The sequence below is a fragment of the Festucalex cinctus genome, chromosome 5 (assembly GCF_051991245.1).
Source record: "Festucalex cinctus isolate MCC-2025b chromosome 5, RoL_Fcin_1.0, whole genome shotgun sequence".
NCBI classification, from domain to species: domain Eukaryota; kingdom Metazoa; phylum Chordata; class Actinopteri; order Syngnathiformes; family Syngnathidae; genus Festucalex; species Festucalex cinctus.
This window is the reverse complement of record NC_135415.1, coordinates 12,680,179-12,697,712: the sequence shown is the minus strand read 5'-3', so window position 1 is coordinate 12,697,712 and position 17,534 is coordinate 12,680,179. Positions and strand designations below refer to the sequence as shown.

The window sequence follows — 17,534 nt, the reverse complement described above, 5'->3', positions numbered from 1 at the left end:
CTATGAATAATTTTCACCTTTTTTACTTACTAGAGCTTAGTGCTACTTTTACTTTACCCTCTATCTGAAGATGCACACAGATGACACTCGTATAAAAAAAAAAACGTGTGCATAAAACTAGTTTTTTTTTTATACTCCCATTAAAAAAAAAAAAACTCATTTAAATTAATTAGAAAAAATGTAAATGCATGAATGTATTGAATAATGTTGCACTCAACCCAGCGCACACTAGAGGGCGATAAATAAACAAGACCTGCTGTGTTGCCATGAACTATTTCGAAGAACAAACTCGGTGCCGCTCTTACTGCGCATGCGTGCAGACGTGCATTATACCCAGCTCTAAACGCCGGACAATTTTTTTAAAAACATAAATTGAAAGTGTAAACAGCTCACAACAGCGGTGACATTTCTATGAGGATGCCTTAGGAGACTAGCGGACGCTGACCGTAAGAAGGTGGGCGAATATTTTAAATTTAATGCCAGTTTGTCAGCCATACGACGAAGTTTTCGGCTTGTTTAGCCACGTTATGCTAACGCTTAGCTGCGGCGCTGTCATTAAAGGTGATTTTCACCTGTTATGGTAGGTCTGTGCTACACAACATTCAAAGAGAGATTGGTGTTAAAACTTGAATAATTCTAACTTAAATATAGTCACACTTTTGCGGGGAAGTGAAAATTACACCTGTATACAGCGCTGTTAATTGTAGTTTGTGATTCGATAATCAATTTAAAGTAACTACAAGCAAAACATATGTAATACATTTCAGATTATGTTTTCTACTTGATATTCTTGAATGCAGAATCTCTCTCCTGTTATGTTGTGGTGTAAAATTGACCCGGTTTTAAAGTCTTCAATTCTTAAAAAGAATAATAAATACATTTCATAGTTTGTATATGCATATTTTTGTTGTCCGACACACAAAAGCAGGTATCGTCAAAATTATCGATTTATTCATTTATTTAGTTTGTATTTTTTTCTGTATTTACATTGGGCTAAAAAGTGTTGAACATTTTTGCTCTTAAATATTGAAACTTATTCTTATATCACATCTCCGGTTTTCATTTTGTCGCTCCAATGGGGGCAAAAAAAACAACAACAACAAAAAAACTGATAATGTAGAAATGAAACCATTTATGAGGTTATAACTTGGTGTTCAGTAGAAGTAATTGATTTTTCCTGTCAAGGGAGAGAGCCATGGCCTGCGCCCGGGTACCGCTGGATGAACAGCAGGTAACAGAGCGAGATGCGCTGGGCAAGGAGCGCTCGCTGCCCGCTCTGGTGAGCGACCGTCCTCCGACTCGTTCTCATTGGCGACGTGCTTGCTTGCCCTCACTGTGTTTGACTTTCTGTTCAGCATCCCGACAGGAAAGAGGAGCGCCTCTTCGTACCTTACGTGCCGCTGTCGGCCAATGCCTGTCCGGCCGAGGTGGAGGAGTTCCTGGAACGCGGCAGGTTCATCTTGGAGGATCTGGAATGGCTACTTGCCCTGCCGCATGACAAATTTTGGTGTCAGGTGAGAGAGTCTGGTGTTTTTATTGTCCCCTAAGTCTATTTCACCAAGTCACATTTACTTCGTGTTAGCATCCAGTGCACAAACTCAAATAAGCGCTAACAATTTGTAGCGCTGATGATGATCTGCAAAAATATTCACATATTTGTTCAATGTGAAATTCCAAGAAAATATTTGAGTTCATCTGACAAAACAAACAGAGAGTCTTTGTCTTTTTCAGGTTGTGTTTGACAGGTCGCTGCAGAATTGCTTGGACTCTTACGTCCGCCACGCCCCTCGCGGCCTTGACCTGGCCTCTGTGCCCTCCTCCCCGGCGGTGGTGGAAACGCAGCGCTCGCTCCACCGCGCCATCTTCTTGGCCTTCCTCAGGATGGCCACGCACAAGGAGTCCAAGGTGGCACCTACATAATCGTGAAATACATTTCTATTGCTATAAAAACATGGAACCTACCAAGAGAAAGATTAAAGTCTGTTCTTTCATCTGGGGAAAAAAAAAAAGTATATTTCCTTTTCCATTTTTCAGCAATTAGCATTAGAATATAGCTAAGTTTCATCATTATTGACAAACCTGTTGAAAACACTGGCAAAAAGAGCTTGTTGCAACATGGCCCTTGCTAATCTCTTATACTCTGCTGCCACCTGCTGGCCGTTTGTGTAAAAACTACCATTTTATTTTTTTTTCAACCGTTCTTACAGTTGAGAGGCTGGATCAAAGACTTGTGTATTCTCGCTTGTCTAGCATATAAAACCCCCCCATAAAAAAACGTATAAATACTAGGTGTGGGAATCTTTGACTGTCACTCGATTTGATTTGATTCCGATTTTTGGGTCTGCGATTCGATTTTCGCTTTCAAAATGATTTGCTTGACAAGGATTTCTGCTTCATTTTAAAGATGAGCAAATAATTGTCATGATCTACTCCAGGCTAACTCGCTAATGCTAATTAGTGCGCTACTCGTAGCGGCACTTTTATCCCTCCAAAGAACGGCTACAGTACACAAACAAGGGCAAGACAGTATGAAATAATTTAAATCAAATCGATTTTAGGACATTTAAAATCGATTCTGAATTGTACTAAATGAGAATCGCGATTCATATGAGAATCAAATTTGTTTTTTTTGCACACCACTCCCTAATAAATATGTCTTTGGGACACTTAAAACATTTAAAATAGAACATATTTATATGTTTTGGGGAGCAAATGAGTTAAGAAACCACATTACTTTGTCTTATGAAGGTCTGCTAGCGTAATGCTAACACACGAGGCAAAACGCCATAGACAGGTGTTAGCCTAACCTAACCTAGATAATGACGTTCAAACACACACTCCTCCACCCCAAAAACAAATTGGCTGATTTTTACGATTATGATTACGATGCTTGTGGAGCATAAAGTGTTATATCAATTAACATCCAAGAGAATGAAAATCTAGCGGCACTGCATGCATTTAATTATTATTATTATTTTTTTAATGAAAACGCGACCGTGTTTTTGTTCTTCAGGACAACTTCATCACACCTGCTGTGTTTGGGGAAATCCTGTATGAGAACTTCCTGTTTGACGTCCCCAAAATGATGGACCTGTGCGTGCTGTTCGGGAAGGGCAACGCTCCACTGCTGCACAAGATGATTGGTGATTATTTGCATTTGCCACCTCACATAGTTGAGGACAACTTTGTGTGTGTACACTGTGTGGATTCTCGCATCATCTATTCAACGTGTTTATGTGCAGAGAACATCTTCACTCAGCAGCCATCTTACTACCGAGACCTGGATGACACCATGCCTACTATTTTGGAGGTGGAGCGAAGTAGTTCCATCCATATATTCAACAACAGATACAATAAACTAATCAGAACATTTCTGTCCAATATTCAAAGACAGGACATTATTTCAAATTTGAATTGCAGAAAATGCACAAATATAAAGTGGTTATGATTTATCTGTGAGAAAAAAAATCGGATGCCACAACATTTAATGGTTGTCGCCTGTCAGGTGTTTGACACCATCACGGGGAAGTGCGGCCTCCGTTGCGACGGCGCCGCTGCCGCCGAACCGATGAAGCTCAACGCCCACAAGCATGCAAGCGCCATCAGCATGACTCAGCAGGTAAGGCCGCCACATCGAGGCTTGTTGAAGGCCGGGATGACGTCGCATGATCTTCTTTCCATGCGCATTTTGTGTGTTTTGTAGGACTTTGTGGAGATCGTCCTGTACCTGTGTGACATGAGCAGTACCTTGCACGCCTTCCTGAGCGTCTTCCCCGCCGCTTGTGCCACTTTCCACTCGAGCAGCTTCCTCTGCAGGTAGGTAGACGCGCGCCGGCCGAATGGCTGCAGGTCACACTTTGTACGTCGTATGTTCACGCTCGCTACATCCGCTCTGTATTCTCCTCCCGCTGCAGACTGACTTCTTTTTATGAGATCGTCGTGCCCGACTTGGAAAAGGCCTCGACAAAGAGGACCTTTGAGGATAAAAGGTACGTTTTTCAGACGTCTCATGTTGGCCACCGCAGCCAAATTAACTTGACAAGATGAAAGTTGTTTGGCATGTCTATCATAAGTTGATCCATCACAAGAACTTGTGTGTCATTTTGGGCTGAAATTTTTGAAATTTTTAGGGCTCTTTCAAATGATTTCAAAATTCAGGCACCAAAGGCAGGTTCACATGACAACATGAAATTTATTAGACACGTCTGTCAATACGCTCGCCCTCCAAAAGATGTCGGAAGTCTGACGCTTAGGGCTGAAGTAGCCATTTTAGCCTCATTTTGACCAATTTCCTTGGTTTTATTTATTTGTGGGGTGGAAATCCATCCCCCGAGGCCTGTTTAACATGGTGCCATGAAATTTGGTAGGCATGTCTCTCGTGACTAGGCGCCAAAAAAAATGTGCCAAGAAGCCATGCCAGAACAGACACAGGATGTCAGCGTTTTTTTTTTTGTAGAAGCCATTTTAGCTATTCCCTTAGTGCAGTTCTCTCTCTTTTTTTTTTTTTTTTTTTTTTTTTTTAATTAAGCCCAAAAATGAAGCCATAAGCCGGTATCACCACACCATGAAATTTGGCGAACATGTTTATCTTGATTAGACCTCTCAAGAAACGAAAAAGACAGGAAGTCATCCATTTTCATTTAAAGGGGCCAAATTTAGTTCAGCTTGTGCATTTTTAGAGGTCCATCAAATCTTTTTGAAAATTCAGCTTGAATTCAGTTTGACCTAGCGCCGTAAAATTTGGTAGGCATGTTTGCCATCCGTACACACACACACACACACCCAACAGTAAATAAAAAAAACACGGGAAGTCAGACATTTTTGTTGAAATCGTACGTTTTTGGGTCATTTTGGCCTTTTCTTTTAATGTTTGGAAGATTCGGCCATATGGGTTAGTTCAGTTTAGCATTCTGAAATTTGGCAAGCATGTCTATGATAAAGTAAGCAAACAAAAACGTTTCAAGAAGCCGTGCCTGAAAAGAGACAGTAAGTTGCTCATTTTGTGTTGAAGTGGCTGCTTTAGGGTCAATTTGTCATTTTCAGGCATCCTTCAAAAGTGCCTGGGCCTAGAAATTTTGCTGCTGATGTTTGCAAACTTGCTATAAACATGCTATCGTTCACGTCACAAGCGACTTCAATTCAATTTGATTCAAAATCTTTATTTCATTCTTTAAAAAATAAATGAAAGGGGACAGAAAGAAGTGAAACTTGTATCTTAAAATGTCTTTGCAGTCTTCAGGAAGACGTGTGGTGCAGGTTGTCCCACTCGCGCCGCAGGTTGTTGGAAACTGCTCACCTGCTGCTGCACCACACCTGCCTGCAGCCAATTCTGGAGGGGTGAGGCTTCCGCCATGACTTAACACAGCGACATGCTAACACTAACAGGTGCGCGTGTCATCCCTGCAGGGTGGAAAACACGCAAACATTCGCGGAAGAGCTGCTGCAACACTTCACAAGTTTTTTATCGGAGAAACGGTGAGAGAGAGCGCAGCACTTTCGGAGCTTTCCTCAGTTTTAGCATCGTGACCGGAGATAGATTTCTTCATGCCATCATGTCTTTTGTTGTCCTTGTAGGTTTTTGTGCGATTACGACGAGCTGTTTCCCATTGCAGACGATGTCAGCCTCCTTCAACAAGCACTTCCTGCCATGTATCCTCTCTTCTTCTTCTTGAAATTACAAAACAAACCAATATTAACATGAACCTTACCTTCCTATGTTATCTTTTCAACGTTAGCTTCTTATGCTAGGGTGCTATGTTACCTTCGCATTAGCTACTTGCATTATCTTGCAACTGTATCCCAAACGTTAGCGCTAATTAAGACCGATAGCTTCCAATGTTAGCTTCAATGTTAGCTTCCAACGTTCAATGCCAACATTACTACTGACTTTAACTTCTAGTGTTAGCTTTTTAAGTTAGCTTTCAACGTTAGCTCTTAGCATTAGAACAAAGCTCCCCCAGTTAACGTCAGCTTTCAATTGTATTGTTAGTATTAGCGCTAAAGGTAGTAGATCAACTCGCCGAGCGGCAAATGCTTTCGAAGGTGACGAATGTTGGATTGGTCAACTTCGAAGATGAATGTTGGCAAAAATTAGGTGGTTGCCTCTGTCATTAGCAGGGTTGTTATAGTTTTGGAATTTTTCATTTTAGTTAGTTTTTATTTTGTTTTGAGTTTTGTTTTATACATTTTGTCAGTTTTAATTAATTAGTTGTTAGGGTGCTTTTGTTTATTTTTATTAGTTTTAGTTATTTCATAAATGCTTAGTTTTAGTTTCGCAAGCATTCGGCGCCCCTTTCGATACGTGCTTAAGAAAGATCAGCTTTAGCTACAGGCACCAAGAAAAGAATGTTACAGAAAGGCAGAAATTTTGCAGAAGCCTTAACTTGTGCGCCTCAGCGACGAGACCAGGACGTCCTACCTGCTCCAGGGCGTCCAGAGTGCCTGGGACAGCGTGGGCAGGCGCAAACATCGAGCCACCGCGTCCTCGTCTCAGTCGGCCAATCAGGGAGCAGCGGGCGGAGCTTCGCTCTCCATTGGTCAGCGGGATGTTTGGGAAGCGGAAGGTGGCCGAGAGAGCCCCGGGGGTGCTGAGGCCATGTTGGATGCGCCCCGAAGAGGAAGCAATGTAAAGTCTTTTAAAAAAACAAACAAAACAAAACTCTGTTTTACCTGTTTATTTATTAAACACAACAAGAAGGAGAAAAGACACTCAGTTCAAAGATCGCGAGGAGAGGAACCGACTGATACAATTCAATACTGCACTCTGAAAAAAAAATCCCCTTCTCACCCTCTCTTTTTATTTGGTTTCCACACCCCTAGTTCCAACCCTAATAATGCAAATGCAAACATAGTTGGCACACATTGTACTTGTTTGTCTATGTGTGTTGTGCATGTGAGTGGAAGATTGCTGAGTACATGTGTAGTCAAGTTTGCAATAATTTCTTAACTGAAAACAGGCGGCCTCAGCAGACTGGCTCTAACCATTCGGCTGCGTTAGATGTTCTGGTTCTTGAGCTTCTTGAGTCATCTTCTGTTTAGATAACATATAGCTAGGGGATGTGAACGTGAGTGTGGAGCAAAGCAAAGCATTCTTCATTGCAGGAAATGTATAACTTATATTTACAAGCATTCCTACACAAAAAAAAACAAAAACATGGAAATTGGTCATATGATTACACCCAAAACTTTGATGTACTTTTTGGTCTTCTCAGGGTGACATTTGCCCAGTGAGCGAGGCGGAGCTGGAGTCTCTGGTATCGTGCATCCGGGACCTGCTGCCTGACCTGGGCGAGGGCTTCCTGCTGGCGTGCTTGCGGGAGTACGGCTACGACTCGGAGGTGGTTATCAACAACATCCTGGAGGCGCGACTGGCGCCCCACCTGGATGTGCTGGACCGCGCCATGCCCAGGTGACCTTGCATTTCATACTGCGTCATACTGTAGTAGGTAACCACTAGGGCTGCATGATATTGGAAAAACATGCGATATAGTTATTGAATATCGCAATATCGATATTTTTGCGATATTTAACATGTACCTAAAGAAAAAAACATTTTTATTATCAAATGAAAGTGACATTTTTTTTTCATGTGCTAAAATAAGCAAGTTCAATGTATTCTTAGTTCTCAATTATAATTACCCTAGATGTTCAACTATTGGATCGTGATGCACGTTTAAGTTTGTGTCTGATTGGTCAAATTCAGGTAAAAAGCACAAAATTCCACATGAAAATTATTGCATGTCTTTACGATATGCATATTGCATGGACCAGTATCGTGATATTGACATTTTTTCGATATATTGCCCAGCCCTAGTAACCACACAAATGTGCCTTTATACAACACTTGTGGTCACAATCAAGTTGTTGAGTTAAATTTGCTTTAAAATGTTCAAATTACATGCCCTTATAATAGTTTTGAATTTGAATATACTTTAAAAAGTCTTAAATTTATGAAATGTTGCAAATGTCTCAAATGTAACTGAAATGTGCTTTCAAGTGTGTTCAAAGTGATACTTGACTCATTGAGCCATTTTCAGAAGTAAAAAGTTAATATTTTGTCTATAATGAATGTGGTAACTTCATTATTTTTCATTAAAAAGTAATATTCCGACTTGCTGTCGCCTGATGATGACATCACCTGTGCGGAGGAAGTAGGGAACGACCAAACATGGCTCAGTTTACTGACCAAACCCAGAAAACAGGTGAGCCATGATTGGCCGTTACCTCAGCACAGGTGATGTCATCATCAGTCGACAGCAAGTAGAAAAATTACTTTCCTAGTATTAATTGTACATGAATTATAATGAAGTTATCACATTCATTCTGGACAAAATATGAACTTTTCACTCCTGAAAATTGTTCAATGAATCAAGTATAAAAAAGTTTTAAAAGTCTCATATTCTAATGAAGAATACTGCAAGTCTTTAAAAGTTCCTAACTTAAAAGTTTGCTTATTTAAATAAATAAAATTAAAAAAAATAAATAAAAACATAAAAAAGACCTCAATGTGAATGAAGTGAAAATGTGAAATCTTAAATTTGGTTTCCTAATCAACTTCAGATATATACAATCTGAATATTACATACAAATGACTGTAATGTAAACTTTTGTTTTTTGTTTTTTGGTGGGAGGGGTCAGAATTGAGGATCATGTTGAGTCAAGAGTCCATTCTCAAGTTGAGTATTTTTGTGTTTTTGAGGCCGGTGAAAGAAGCGCTCCCGTCCGTCTTGAACAGCAGATCCAACGTGTTTGACGACGACGAGTTTGACGTCTTCCGCCGGGATCGCGTGGACATGACGCGCGTCTGGAAGGGAAGGAGGTGCGAGGCCACTTGATCACGTCGTGGTTTTAGCACCTTTAAAACCGTGATTTGAAAAGCGAATCCTGTCTTCAAACACCAAGATGAAACCGCCTAAGACCTTCGTCCGAACCGTCCCAACAGGAAAGGCGAGAGCGCGCAGGAGCTGCTCAACGACAAGCAGCACATCAGCGAGCAGCGTGAACGCTACCAGGCCTACCAGACGGTGGTGGACGAGGTGGAACTGCAGGCGGGAGATGCGGCCAGCTACGGCACGGGCGACGACTACGACGACGAGTACGACGACACGTACGACGCCAGTCAAGTGGGAGCCAACGACCTGGACGGGGATAGCCTGCTGAACAGGAGGTACAGTACAGTCTGCGCTATTTGCCTATTTAGGTTTTTTCTTTTTTTTTTTTTTTTTAGTTTTTTAGTTTTGGTATTGTGCAAACTGGGTGTTAATGATTTATTTATTTATTTATTTTTAACAAGTGGACGGTATGTGCTGCTTTGAAGACCCCCTTTTTATCTGGTTATCCAGTAATATAGACAGATAAAGTGCACGACCACCACGGTCAGATTTAAAAAAATAAATAAATATATATATATATATATATATATATAACTAAATAAATCGCTTCCAGGTCATGCAACTTGCATGAAATGCAAATATCCGAACAAGATGAAACATCCCAAATCGCCCGTTGTCCGTTTTCCCAATTTTCCATTTGTGCACAAAATCGGAAAACGAGTCGTTATTCTGTTTTCTTCATTTTGGTTTTTGGACCAAATATTGAGAAAACTAGACGGTGCAATTTCTGGAGAAATTGCGTGGGAATGCTGAAAGCTGAATGCTAAGATTTGAATGCATGTGGAAGGCTTATGAAGTAAATTGAGAGATAAATTATGAAATTATAATCTCCTGGTTACTGGACAATGCGCTTTACCAACTGTGCCACCGAGCAGTATTGAAATTTGAACAATGTAAATTGGAAATCTTATGTGGGAATTATTACGCGGCAAAAAAGTGTGGAGAATAAAATCACAATAACATATGTGCGAATGCTTCAGCATTTTATTTTTTATTTTTTTATACTTCCTGTTTTGTTTGGAAAAATGACTGAACGAATGGGTTTCCGCTTCAGACCCTTCACGCTGCCCCGAGTCCTCCAGAGAGCAAATAAAGCTGAGGAAATGGAGGACAACAATGAGCAGGAAGAGGACCAAAGACCGCAGGTAAGCATCCGCCAAGATAGGACGTCCTCGTGTGTCTTTTTGATTCGTTGGTCACTTTCACGCTTTAAACCACTTGATCGTTTGATACTGCTTGAAAACCTGACTAATGTGACATTCGTTTGAAACCCGAACCTAAAAAAAAAAAAAAACGAACCCTAGCTTGAAACCCTACTTTTTTTGACACCTTAAACGTAAATTCAAACCCCAATTTGAAACCCCTACCTCTCAGCCACAGAGCAACGTGAACAGGGAGCAGTTCATTCAGGATCCGGCCCTGCTGCGGGAGCGAGCCGAGGCCAGGCGAGCCGCCATGCAGGAGAGGAAAGGGTAAGCAATGTAGACGATCTCGACGCAATGGACGCCTATTAAAGCGGCGACCAATCCTCCTACTCAGCATCCGGCCGGACCGTCCCAGCAACGTGGTGGGCCGTCCCAAAGGCCAGGGCCAGACGGCGGACACATTCCTGGACAGACGCAAGAAGGAGGCCAACAAGGGCCGCGGGGCCAACCACAACCGGCGCAACATGGCTGACCGCAAGAGGAACAAAGGGATGATCCCCTCGTGATGAAGAAGAAGAAGGACGACTGTTTTTGTTTTTTTTCTTTTCTTTTTTTGGAACGACTGACAAATCATTGAGTTGATTGAAAACCAAAGTGGCAGAGATTTTTATTTTTGGCAACGAAAAAAGCAAAACGTGACATTTGGAAGAAGTGGACGTTTATTGCATCGACCATTTTGCGCCTTCACAAACCACAAATCGACAACTTTTTATACACGGACCTGACCTGTTAGCACTTTTTGTAACAACAGCACATGAAAATGCTTCCAATAAATACTTGAACATCTCCAACCTGCTTAACATCGAAAACACACCGGAGGGTTTCTTCGTCGACACCATTTTTGGACCCAACGGTGCCGGACTTGCCTGCTGAGGTTTTTCGTGGTCGCGGGTGCAAAAGTGCAGCGTGTCAAACGCAAAAAATTCCCGCATGAAACGTTGTGGACACGCAACAGTTTCTGATCTGATGTGGAAACAGCACTGAAGGATGACCAAAAATGGAGTGTTGCCACGGTGACCGCTAACTGTCTCTGTGGAGGCCGCCTGAGGAGGAAAGAAGATTGTAAAATCAGACGTGTTCTACTATTAAATACACAACATAAAATGAAAATTTTGACTTTTGTGTGTCTCTGGAAAAAAAAATTGGTATTTTCAAACCAAAATGACCGACTACTACCACCACAGTGTATTTCACAGTACATTTGCTGGATTTTGTCAATTGTATGCACACTTGGGCCGGATACCTGTAATTTATTATATTAACAACAACAAAACAAAAAAGAAAAAAACGCATTGGAACCAAAACAACTGACGACTACCAGTGCATTTAACATCATAGATGTTTTTTGTTTTTTTTGACAGCGTCCTGTCATGAGGAACCCGCGTGCCGGATTCTTGTATTCATTAATTAAAAAATAAATACATAAATGAATAAATCTTCAAACCAAAACGACCGACTACTACCAGTGCATTACACATCAGTTTTTTTTTTTTTTTTTTTTTTTTTTTTTTTTTTAACTACGTCCTGTCATGAACTCGTGTGACAGATTCTTGTATTTATTAATTAAAAAAAAAAAAAAAAATCTTTAAACCAAAACGACCGACTACTACCAGTGCATTTCACATCTAGATGCTTTTTTTTTTTTTGACTGCATCCTTTTTCAATTGGATACACTTGTGCCGGATTCTTGTATTTATTAATTAAAATAAAAACAAAACAAAAAGAAACTCATCCCCAAAGGCTCAAGCATTAAATGAATTACCAAAGACTAATACGAAGGACATTTCTGCTGTCATTGTAGTTAGTTTTAGTTTTGTAAACATAAAATGTAGTTTCAGTTAGTTATTTTTTTAAATGCATTCAGTTTTTTAAAATTTTAGTTTTAGTTTTTTCATTAGTTTTAGTTAACTAAAATAACCTTTGTCCTGATACGAGGAAAACAAATTGTATTTGATGTCAATTAGGGACGTAACGATATCCAAACATCACGATACGATATCACGATATGAAGGTCACGATACGATTATTATCACGATATTGTGGGGAGGTTGGCGAATGATACAAAAAAGGTCACGATATTGTGTAAAAATTTTTTAAAATAAAATAAAAATAAAAAATACTGCGCTTTTGTACATACCAGCAATGTATATCGACAATTTACAATCGCTAATAACACTTAATAAAGTATATTATTATTATTATTGAGGCACTTGCTTGCTAATGCACGCACACCTTGAGTTCCTCCACATATCACAAGCCTATTACATTCCCCTTCATATGACCATTAATGTGGATTTTAAACATACCCGTAGAAGGGCCAAAACATGTCTTGTGAAAATTAAACTGCACTTTAAAAAAAAAAAAAATAAATAAAAATAAAAAATCTAGCAGCCAGAGGGTGCTAGAACTGCACAAATGGAAATCAACCTGATTTTTTTTTTTTTTTTTTTTTTTTTTTTACAGATATCCTGCTTTTAATATTGTGACATGGCGATGACGATATATTGTAGCAGTTTTAATATCGCAATATCATAATATTGCCGTTATCGTTACATCCCTAATGTCAATTAGGAGTCACTGGTGCCGGATGCAAAGATTTGAGTGGCTCCCTCACCCAAGATGCTGCGCTTGCACAGCGGGCAGGTGTGATGCAGCAGCAGCCAGGGATCCACGCAGTCGCGGTGGTACTCGTGTCGGCACGGCAACACGCGAAGACGCTGCAAGACACGAACGCGCGTCAACCGTCCCGTTTTGTACATTCAAGTCCACTTTTTTTATTTTTTATTTTTTTATTATTATTATTTTTTTTAAACCTGGTTGTGGTTGAAAGCCTCCAGACACACGGCGCAGTTTTCCGTCTCGCCGCGCCACACTTTGGGCCTTCGGTAGGTTTTGGTCCGGAGGGAGGACATGGTCTTCAGGATGTCCTGTTTAGGGAGAGACTGAAACGGAGACAAAGTCGTTAAGCGATTTTGATTTGACGGCCGTCCGATCCCGGACGGACTCTCACCTCCATGTTGTCGCGGAGCTGGCGCTCGTGGTTCTGCCAGCGGGCCTGCAGGATGACACCGGTGCTGAGGATGAGCGCCACCCACAGGATGGTGTCCCACAGCTGCTGCAGATACTTCTGAATAGGGACGGAACGACAACGGCGATATCGCAATATGAAAACTGTCACAATATATCGTCGTCATCATGTCACGATATTAAAAGCAGCATGGGTTGATTTCCATTTGTGCAGTTCTAGCACCCTCTGGTGGCTAGTGTTTTATTATTTTTTTAGTGCGATTTAATTTTCACAAAGCATGTTTTGGCCTTCTATGTTTAAAATCCATGCTAATGGTCAGATGATGTACAAAACAGGGTTATTAAAGTTGTGCAATTTTCATTTCAGTTTTTAATTCGTTTTTTTTTTTTTTTTAAGTTTTAATTAGTTTTCAGGGTGGTTCTTTTGTGGTTTTATTAGTTTTAGTTATTTAATAAATGCTTACTTTTGTTAGTTTCAGTATTAAAAAAAAAAAAAGAAAAAGTGTGCAATATTAAAAAAACACCATGGGAGCGACATCATCTGAAGGTGCTTTTCTATTGGCTGCTGCGAGATGACATCACTTCTGTGCGACACACTTGCAGATTTCCTTAACCTGGCGGTTAATATAAAAAATAAATAGACCGTACTAAAAATCACATTTAAAATCATCTCCAAATGCTCACGCATTAAATTAATTAAATTATTTTTGCTGTAATTATAGTTAGTTTTGTAAACATAAAATGTAGATTATTTTGTCCAGAATGAATTTGATAACCTCATTATATTTCATGTACAATTAATACCCTTTTTTTAAAAAGTAATTTTTCTACTTGTCGACTGATGATGACATCACCTGTGCTGAGGAAGTATGTAACGGCCAATCAAGGCTCACCTTTTTTCTGAGTTAGTTCAGTAAACTGAGCCATGATTGGTCGTGACCTACTTCCTCAGCGCAGGTGATGTCATCATCAGTCGACAGCAAGTGGAAAAGTTTATTATTAAAGGTACTAAAAATAATGTTACCACATTAATTATAGACAAAATATTAACTTTTTACTGCTGAAAATGGCCCAATGACTCAAGTATCCCGTTAAGTTAGTTTTCGTTTTTTTTTTTTAAACATTTGTTTTATTTTGCTAACGCAATTTTTTATATTTAAATTTTAGTTAACTAAAAAGTAACTAAAATACTAAAAATAAAATAACCTTAGTACAAAAGCACAATATTGTTTGACCTTTTTTTTTTTTTTTTTTTTTTTTTGTATCGTCAACCTCCCCACAATATCGCGATAATTATCGTATCGTATCGGAGCTTTTTCATGATGAATAATAATAACTGCCCATCGTAACATTTTTGTCATACAAATGTCATGCTAGCATGAAGCACGTCTGCACCGTAGCATGCGTTTTGACGCACCTGCACCTGCGAGTTGGTCTCTCCCGTGCAGATGACGCCCTGCCACTCACCATAGCGCCCCCCTCTGGAGCGCCCGCAGCTCGACCACAGCGTCAGCGTGGCGCCCTGGCCCAACCACAACATGTTGCGCACACTCGTTCACATCATCGCCGTCGACGTCTTCGACGGGCCGCTAAATCTTGACGCTTACCAGGTTGTCATGTAGGACGTTGGTGAAGGTAATCTTAGCGGTGGCGTGGAGGCCCCTAAAGAGTGCACTCATTAGCGTATTGACATGCTATCATTTGCTAGCAGATTAGCATACCTGAGCAGCGCGCCGATGAGTCTGGTGACGTTCTCCGACGTCTGGATGACGATGACGGGCTTGGACAGAACCTGAGACAGATCCATCTCAACAACAATACGAACAAATACTCTATTATTGTTATCTTATTCATATGCACACACACATACATACATTTTTTGTCTTCATACTTCTCTGACTGTATTTTGGTTGAGAGCCAGGATGATGAGTGCCGACGCGCCAAGCACCAACGCTCGCTTCATCTACACGACAAAAATGGACAAAATGTTCTTCTGGTCAATAATTCACAGGTTTTTCATTATTTCACATTTTCCATGACAACATCCCTAAACCAATACAGAGTTTTACATATTTACATCAAAATTTCCCAACCTTTTGACCCGACACAAACCATTTTTTTGTGTTTTTTTTTCTTTTCTTTACCATTTTTCCCCCCCACTAAACAGGCTGGTAAAAATCAGAGAATTTATAGAACTAAACTAAGTGCCATTTATGGAGAAATTGCGTGGGAATGCTGAAAGCTGAATGCTAAGACTTGAGTGCATGTGGAATCCTTATGAAGCCAATTGAGAGATAAATTATGAAATTATAACCTCCTGATTACTGGACAATGTGCTTTACCAACTGTGCCACCAAGCAGTATCAGACACCTGGTAATGATGATAAGTTATATGTATGGAAGTGGGCGTGGAAAGTGATACTTAGAAAAACTTCAATGTCTGTCCCGTGAAAATGAATGGGGAAAAGTTTATATTAAATGTTAATTTGTGAAAATACTGAGTTATGTGAAATCAGATGATATATACCCCGGGAGGCGTGAATATTTTAAGCTAGTTGAAATTTGAACAATGTAAATTGGAAGTATTGTGTGGGAGTTATTAGGCGGCAAAAAAGTGTGGAGAATAAAAATCACAATAACATATTCCCACAACTATTTATTACATTATCAAAATTTTCATATTCTCAAATTCAAATACACATTTAGACTTTTACCTCCGACTCATTCCTTGACCGATCACAACTTCCAAGTACTTCCAATATTTTGTTTAGTCCTACACTGTCTTAGTTCCTCTTCATCATTCAAACGCAATTTCTGCAACTAGTATGATTACAGTGTTCCCTATAATATGGTTCACTTTTCGCGGTCTCGCTATATCACGGATTTTATGAAGTACAATTTTGCGTTTTTTGTTTTTTTTTTTTTTTTTTTTACAGTAATGTACCCATTCTATAAAATTTATGAAGGTTTGACCATTGTGAATGTTTAAACAAGAGAGAAACGTGAGAAAAGTGTATAAACTGTGTGGTGGTGGGTTTTAGAGCCTTAAAACATCTGTAAGAAATGTAAACCATAAAGCTAACTCCATCGCGGATTTCATTTATTGCGGGTGTTTGTTTGGAACCTAACCCCAGCGGAAAACGAGGGAGCACTGTATGTGCCTTACCCTGCTGACCATCGCCTCTGTGAAGGATTCTTGTTGCTTCCCGGCGGACCCTTGGTGGTCCTCCACTGGCATCACACCGATCCAAAGCTCCCCTTCCTCCTTGTCATCTCCGCTCACCTGAGGCTCCACGTCCCGAATCTAACAAAACAGAACAAGATTTCAGTACATGCACATTAGGTAATACCACGCATGTAAAACGTAAACGTGCTGCACGGACCAGCACTAGTTCTCCTTCCAGGCTCTTCGGGTCCTCACCGGGGCCCTTGGTGCTCTCACCCCGACTAGCTGTCACCACCTCCCCGCGAAGCAGAGCGCCGCTTAGCCGCTGCTCCGCGTATACTTCCACCACTGCGACCCGCGGAGGAGCCGCCGCGTCCGCCGCGAAAGGCAACAGCAGCAGCCCTGGCCACAGAAGCACCGCCAGCCGGGACGCCATGGTGGTTCAGCCCACCAGCAGAGAGGTAAAAGCGGCTTCAAGAGGCTTTTTTAGCACCGAGACGGTTAACTGTCAGCCATTATTTTTGCTTAAGCTAATGCGAAAGAATGTAAACAAGCGACTAGCACTTCCGGTGTGACCACTGACCACACCGGAATCTACGAGGGGATTACTATCTCGATAACAGACTACATTACATTCCGGAACGTTAGTAATGACAGACCCATTTAGCATGACTCATGTATGACATTTTGAAATGTAGTATTTCCGGTATTTTACTTTAAACGGCATATAGCCACCATTGTGTAATAATGTTCACCATTTAAGGTGACAAAAATTCAACACCCCAAGTCAAGTTCACAATGCAAGAGGTATGTAGGCCTACTTTAGTTATGTACTTCCGGGTTCGTTTCCTGGTTCGTTTTAATGTAAATACGAAATTTTTGAAACCTAACTTATGTTATTTGTTATGTTATGTGATTTACATAAGTAAGGAGTTGACATAGTACATATTAAAGGTATTTCGCTGCATAACAAACTTTAAGTTAGAAACTATATTTATATTATTGTCCCCTTGCATTTAATTTTCTAATCAGTATTTTTGATGAATGCCAAAAAGTTGTGTTTTGGGCATTTAATTCTTTTTTAAAGGTAAGCATGGGCCAGTTTGGTGGGGGAAATGCTTACAAAAAACTGTCACACTCTGTAAAATAAAGCAAATTAAATATTTAAAACAATAATTATAATTGCATCATTAAGTCCACTAGCGAAATACTAACACGTAATAGGAAACACCATAGACAGGCTAA

General features: G+C 40.4%; 2 protein-coding genes across 2 annotated transcripts; one reads left to right on the top strand and one right to left on the bottom strand.

The window, feature by feature from the left end:
* The first annotated feature begins 287 nt into the window (after window positions 1-287).
* On the top strand, window positions 288-10,690 carry ascc2 (activating signal cointegrator 1 complex subunit 2). Its single transcript, XM_077522391.1, has 19 exons — window positions 288-454; window positions 1,186-1,279; window positions 1,356-1,514; window positions 1,732-1,905; window positions 3,014-3,143; window positions 3,243-3,310; window positions 3,506-3,619; window positions 3,704-3,816; window positions 3,915-3,989; window positions 5,233-5,337; window positions 5,407-5,475; window positions 5,575-5,649; window positions 6,397-6,625; window positions 7,212-7,408; window positions 8,699-8,818; window positions 8,942-9,166; window positions 9,946-10,036; window positions 10,266-10,363; window positions 10,431-10,690. The coding sequence occupies exons 2-19, from the start codon at window positions 1,196-1,198 to the stop codon at window positions 10,600-10,602; spliced, it is 2,298 nt and encodes a 765-aa protein (XP_077378517.1). The 5' UTR covers window positions 288-454; window positions 1,186-1,195; the 3' UTR covers window positions 10,603-10,690.
* Window positions 10,691-10,737: 47 nt separating this feature from the next.
* On the bottom strand, window positions 10,738-17,078 carry rnf215 (ring finger protein 215). The gene is made up of 10 exons (XM_077522392.1): window positions 16,507-17,078; window positions 16,290-16,427; window positions 15,015-15,086; window positions 14,845-14,930; window positions 14,731-14,785; window positions 14,541-14,645; window positions 13,107-13,223; window positions 12,910-13,038; window positions 12,711-12,813; window positions 10,738-11,139 (listed from the first exon to the last, which is right to left on the bottom strand). Exons 1-10 carry the CDS (start codon window positions 16,723-16,725, stop codon window positions 11,117-11,119), a joined length of 1,047 nt encoding a protein of 348 aa, XP_077378518.1. The 5' UTR covers window positions 16,726-17,078; the 3' UTR covers window positions 10,738-11,116.
* Window positions 17,079-17,534: the final 456 nt, after the last annotated feature.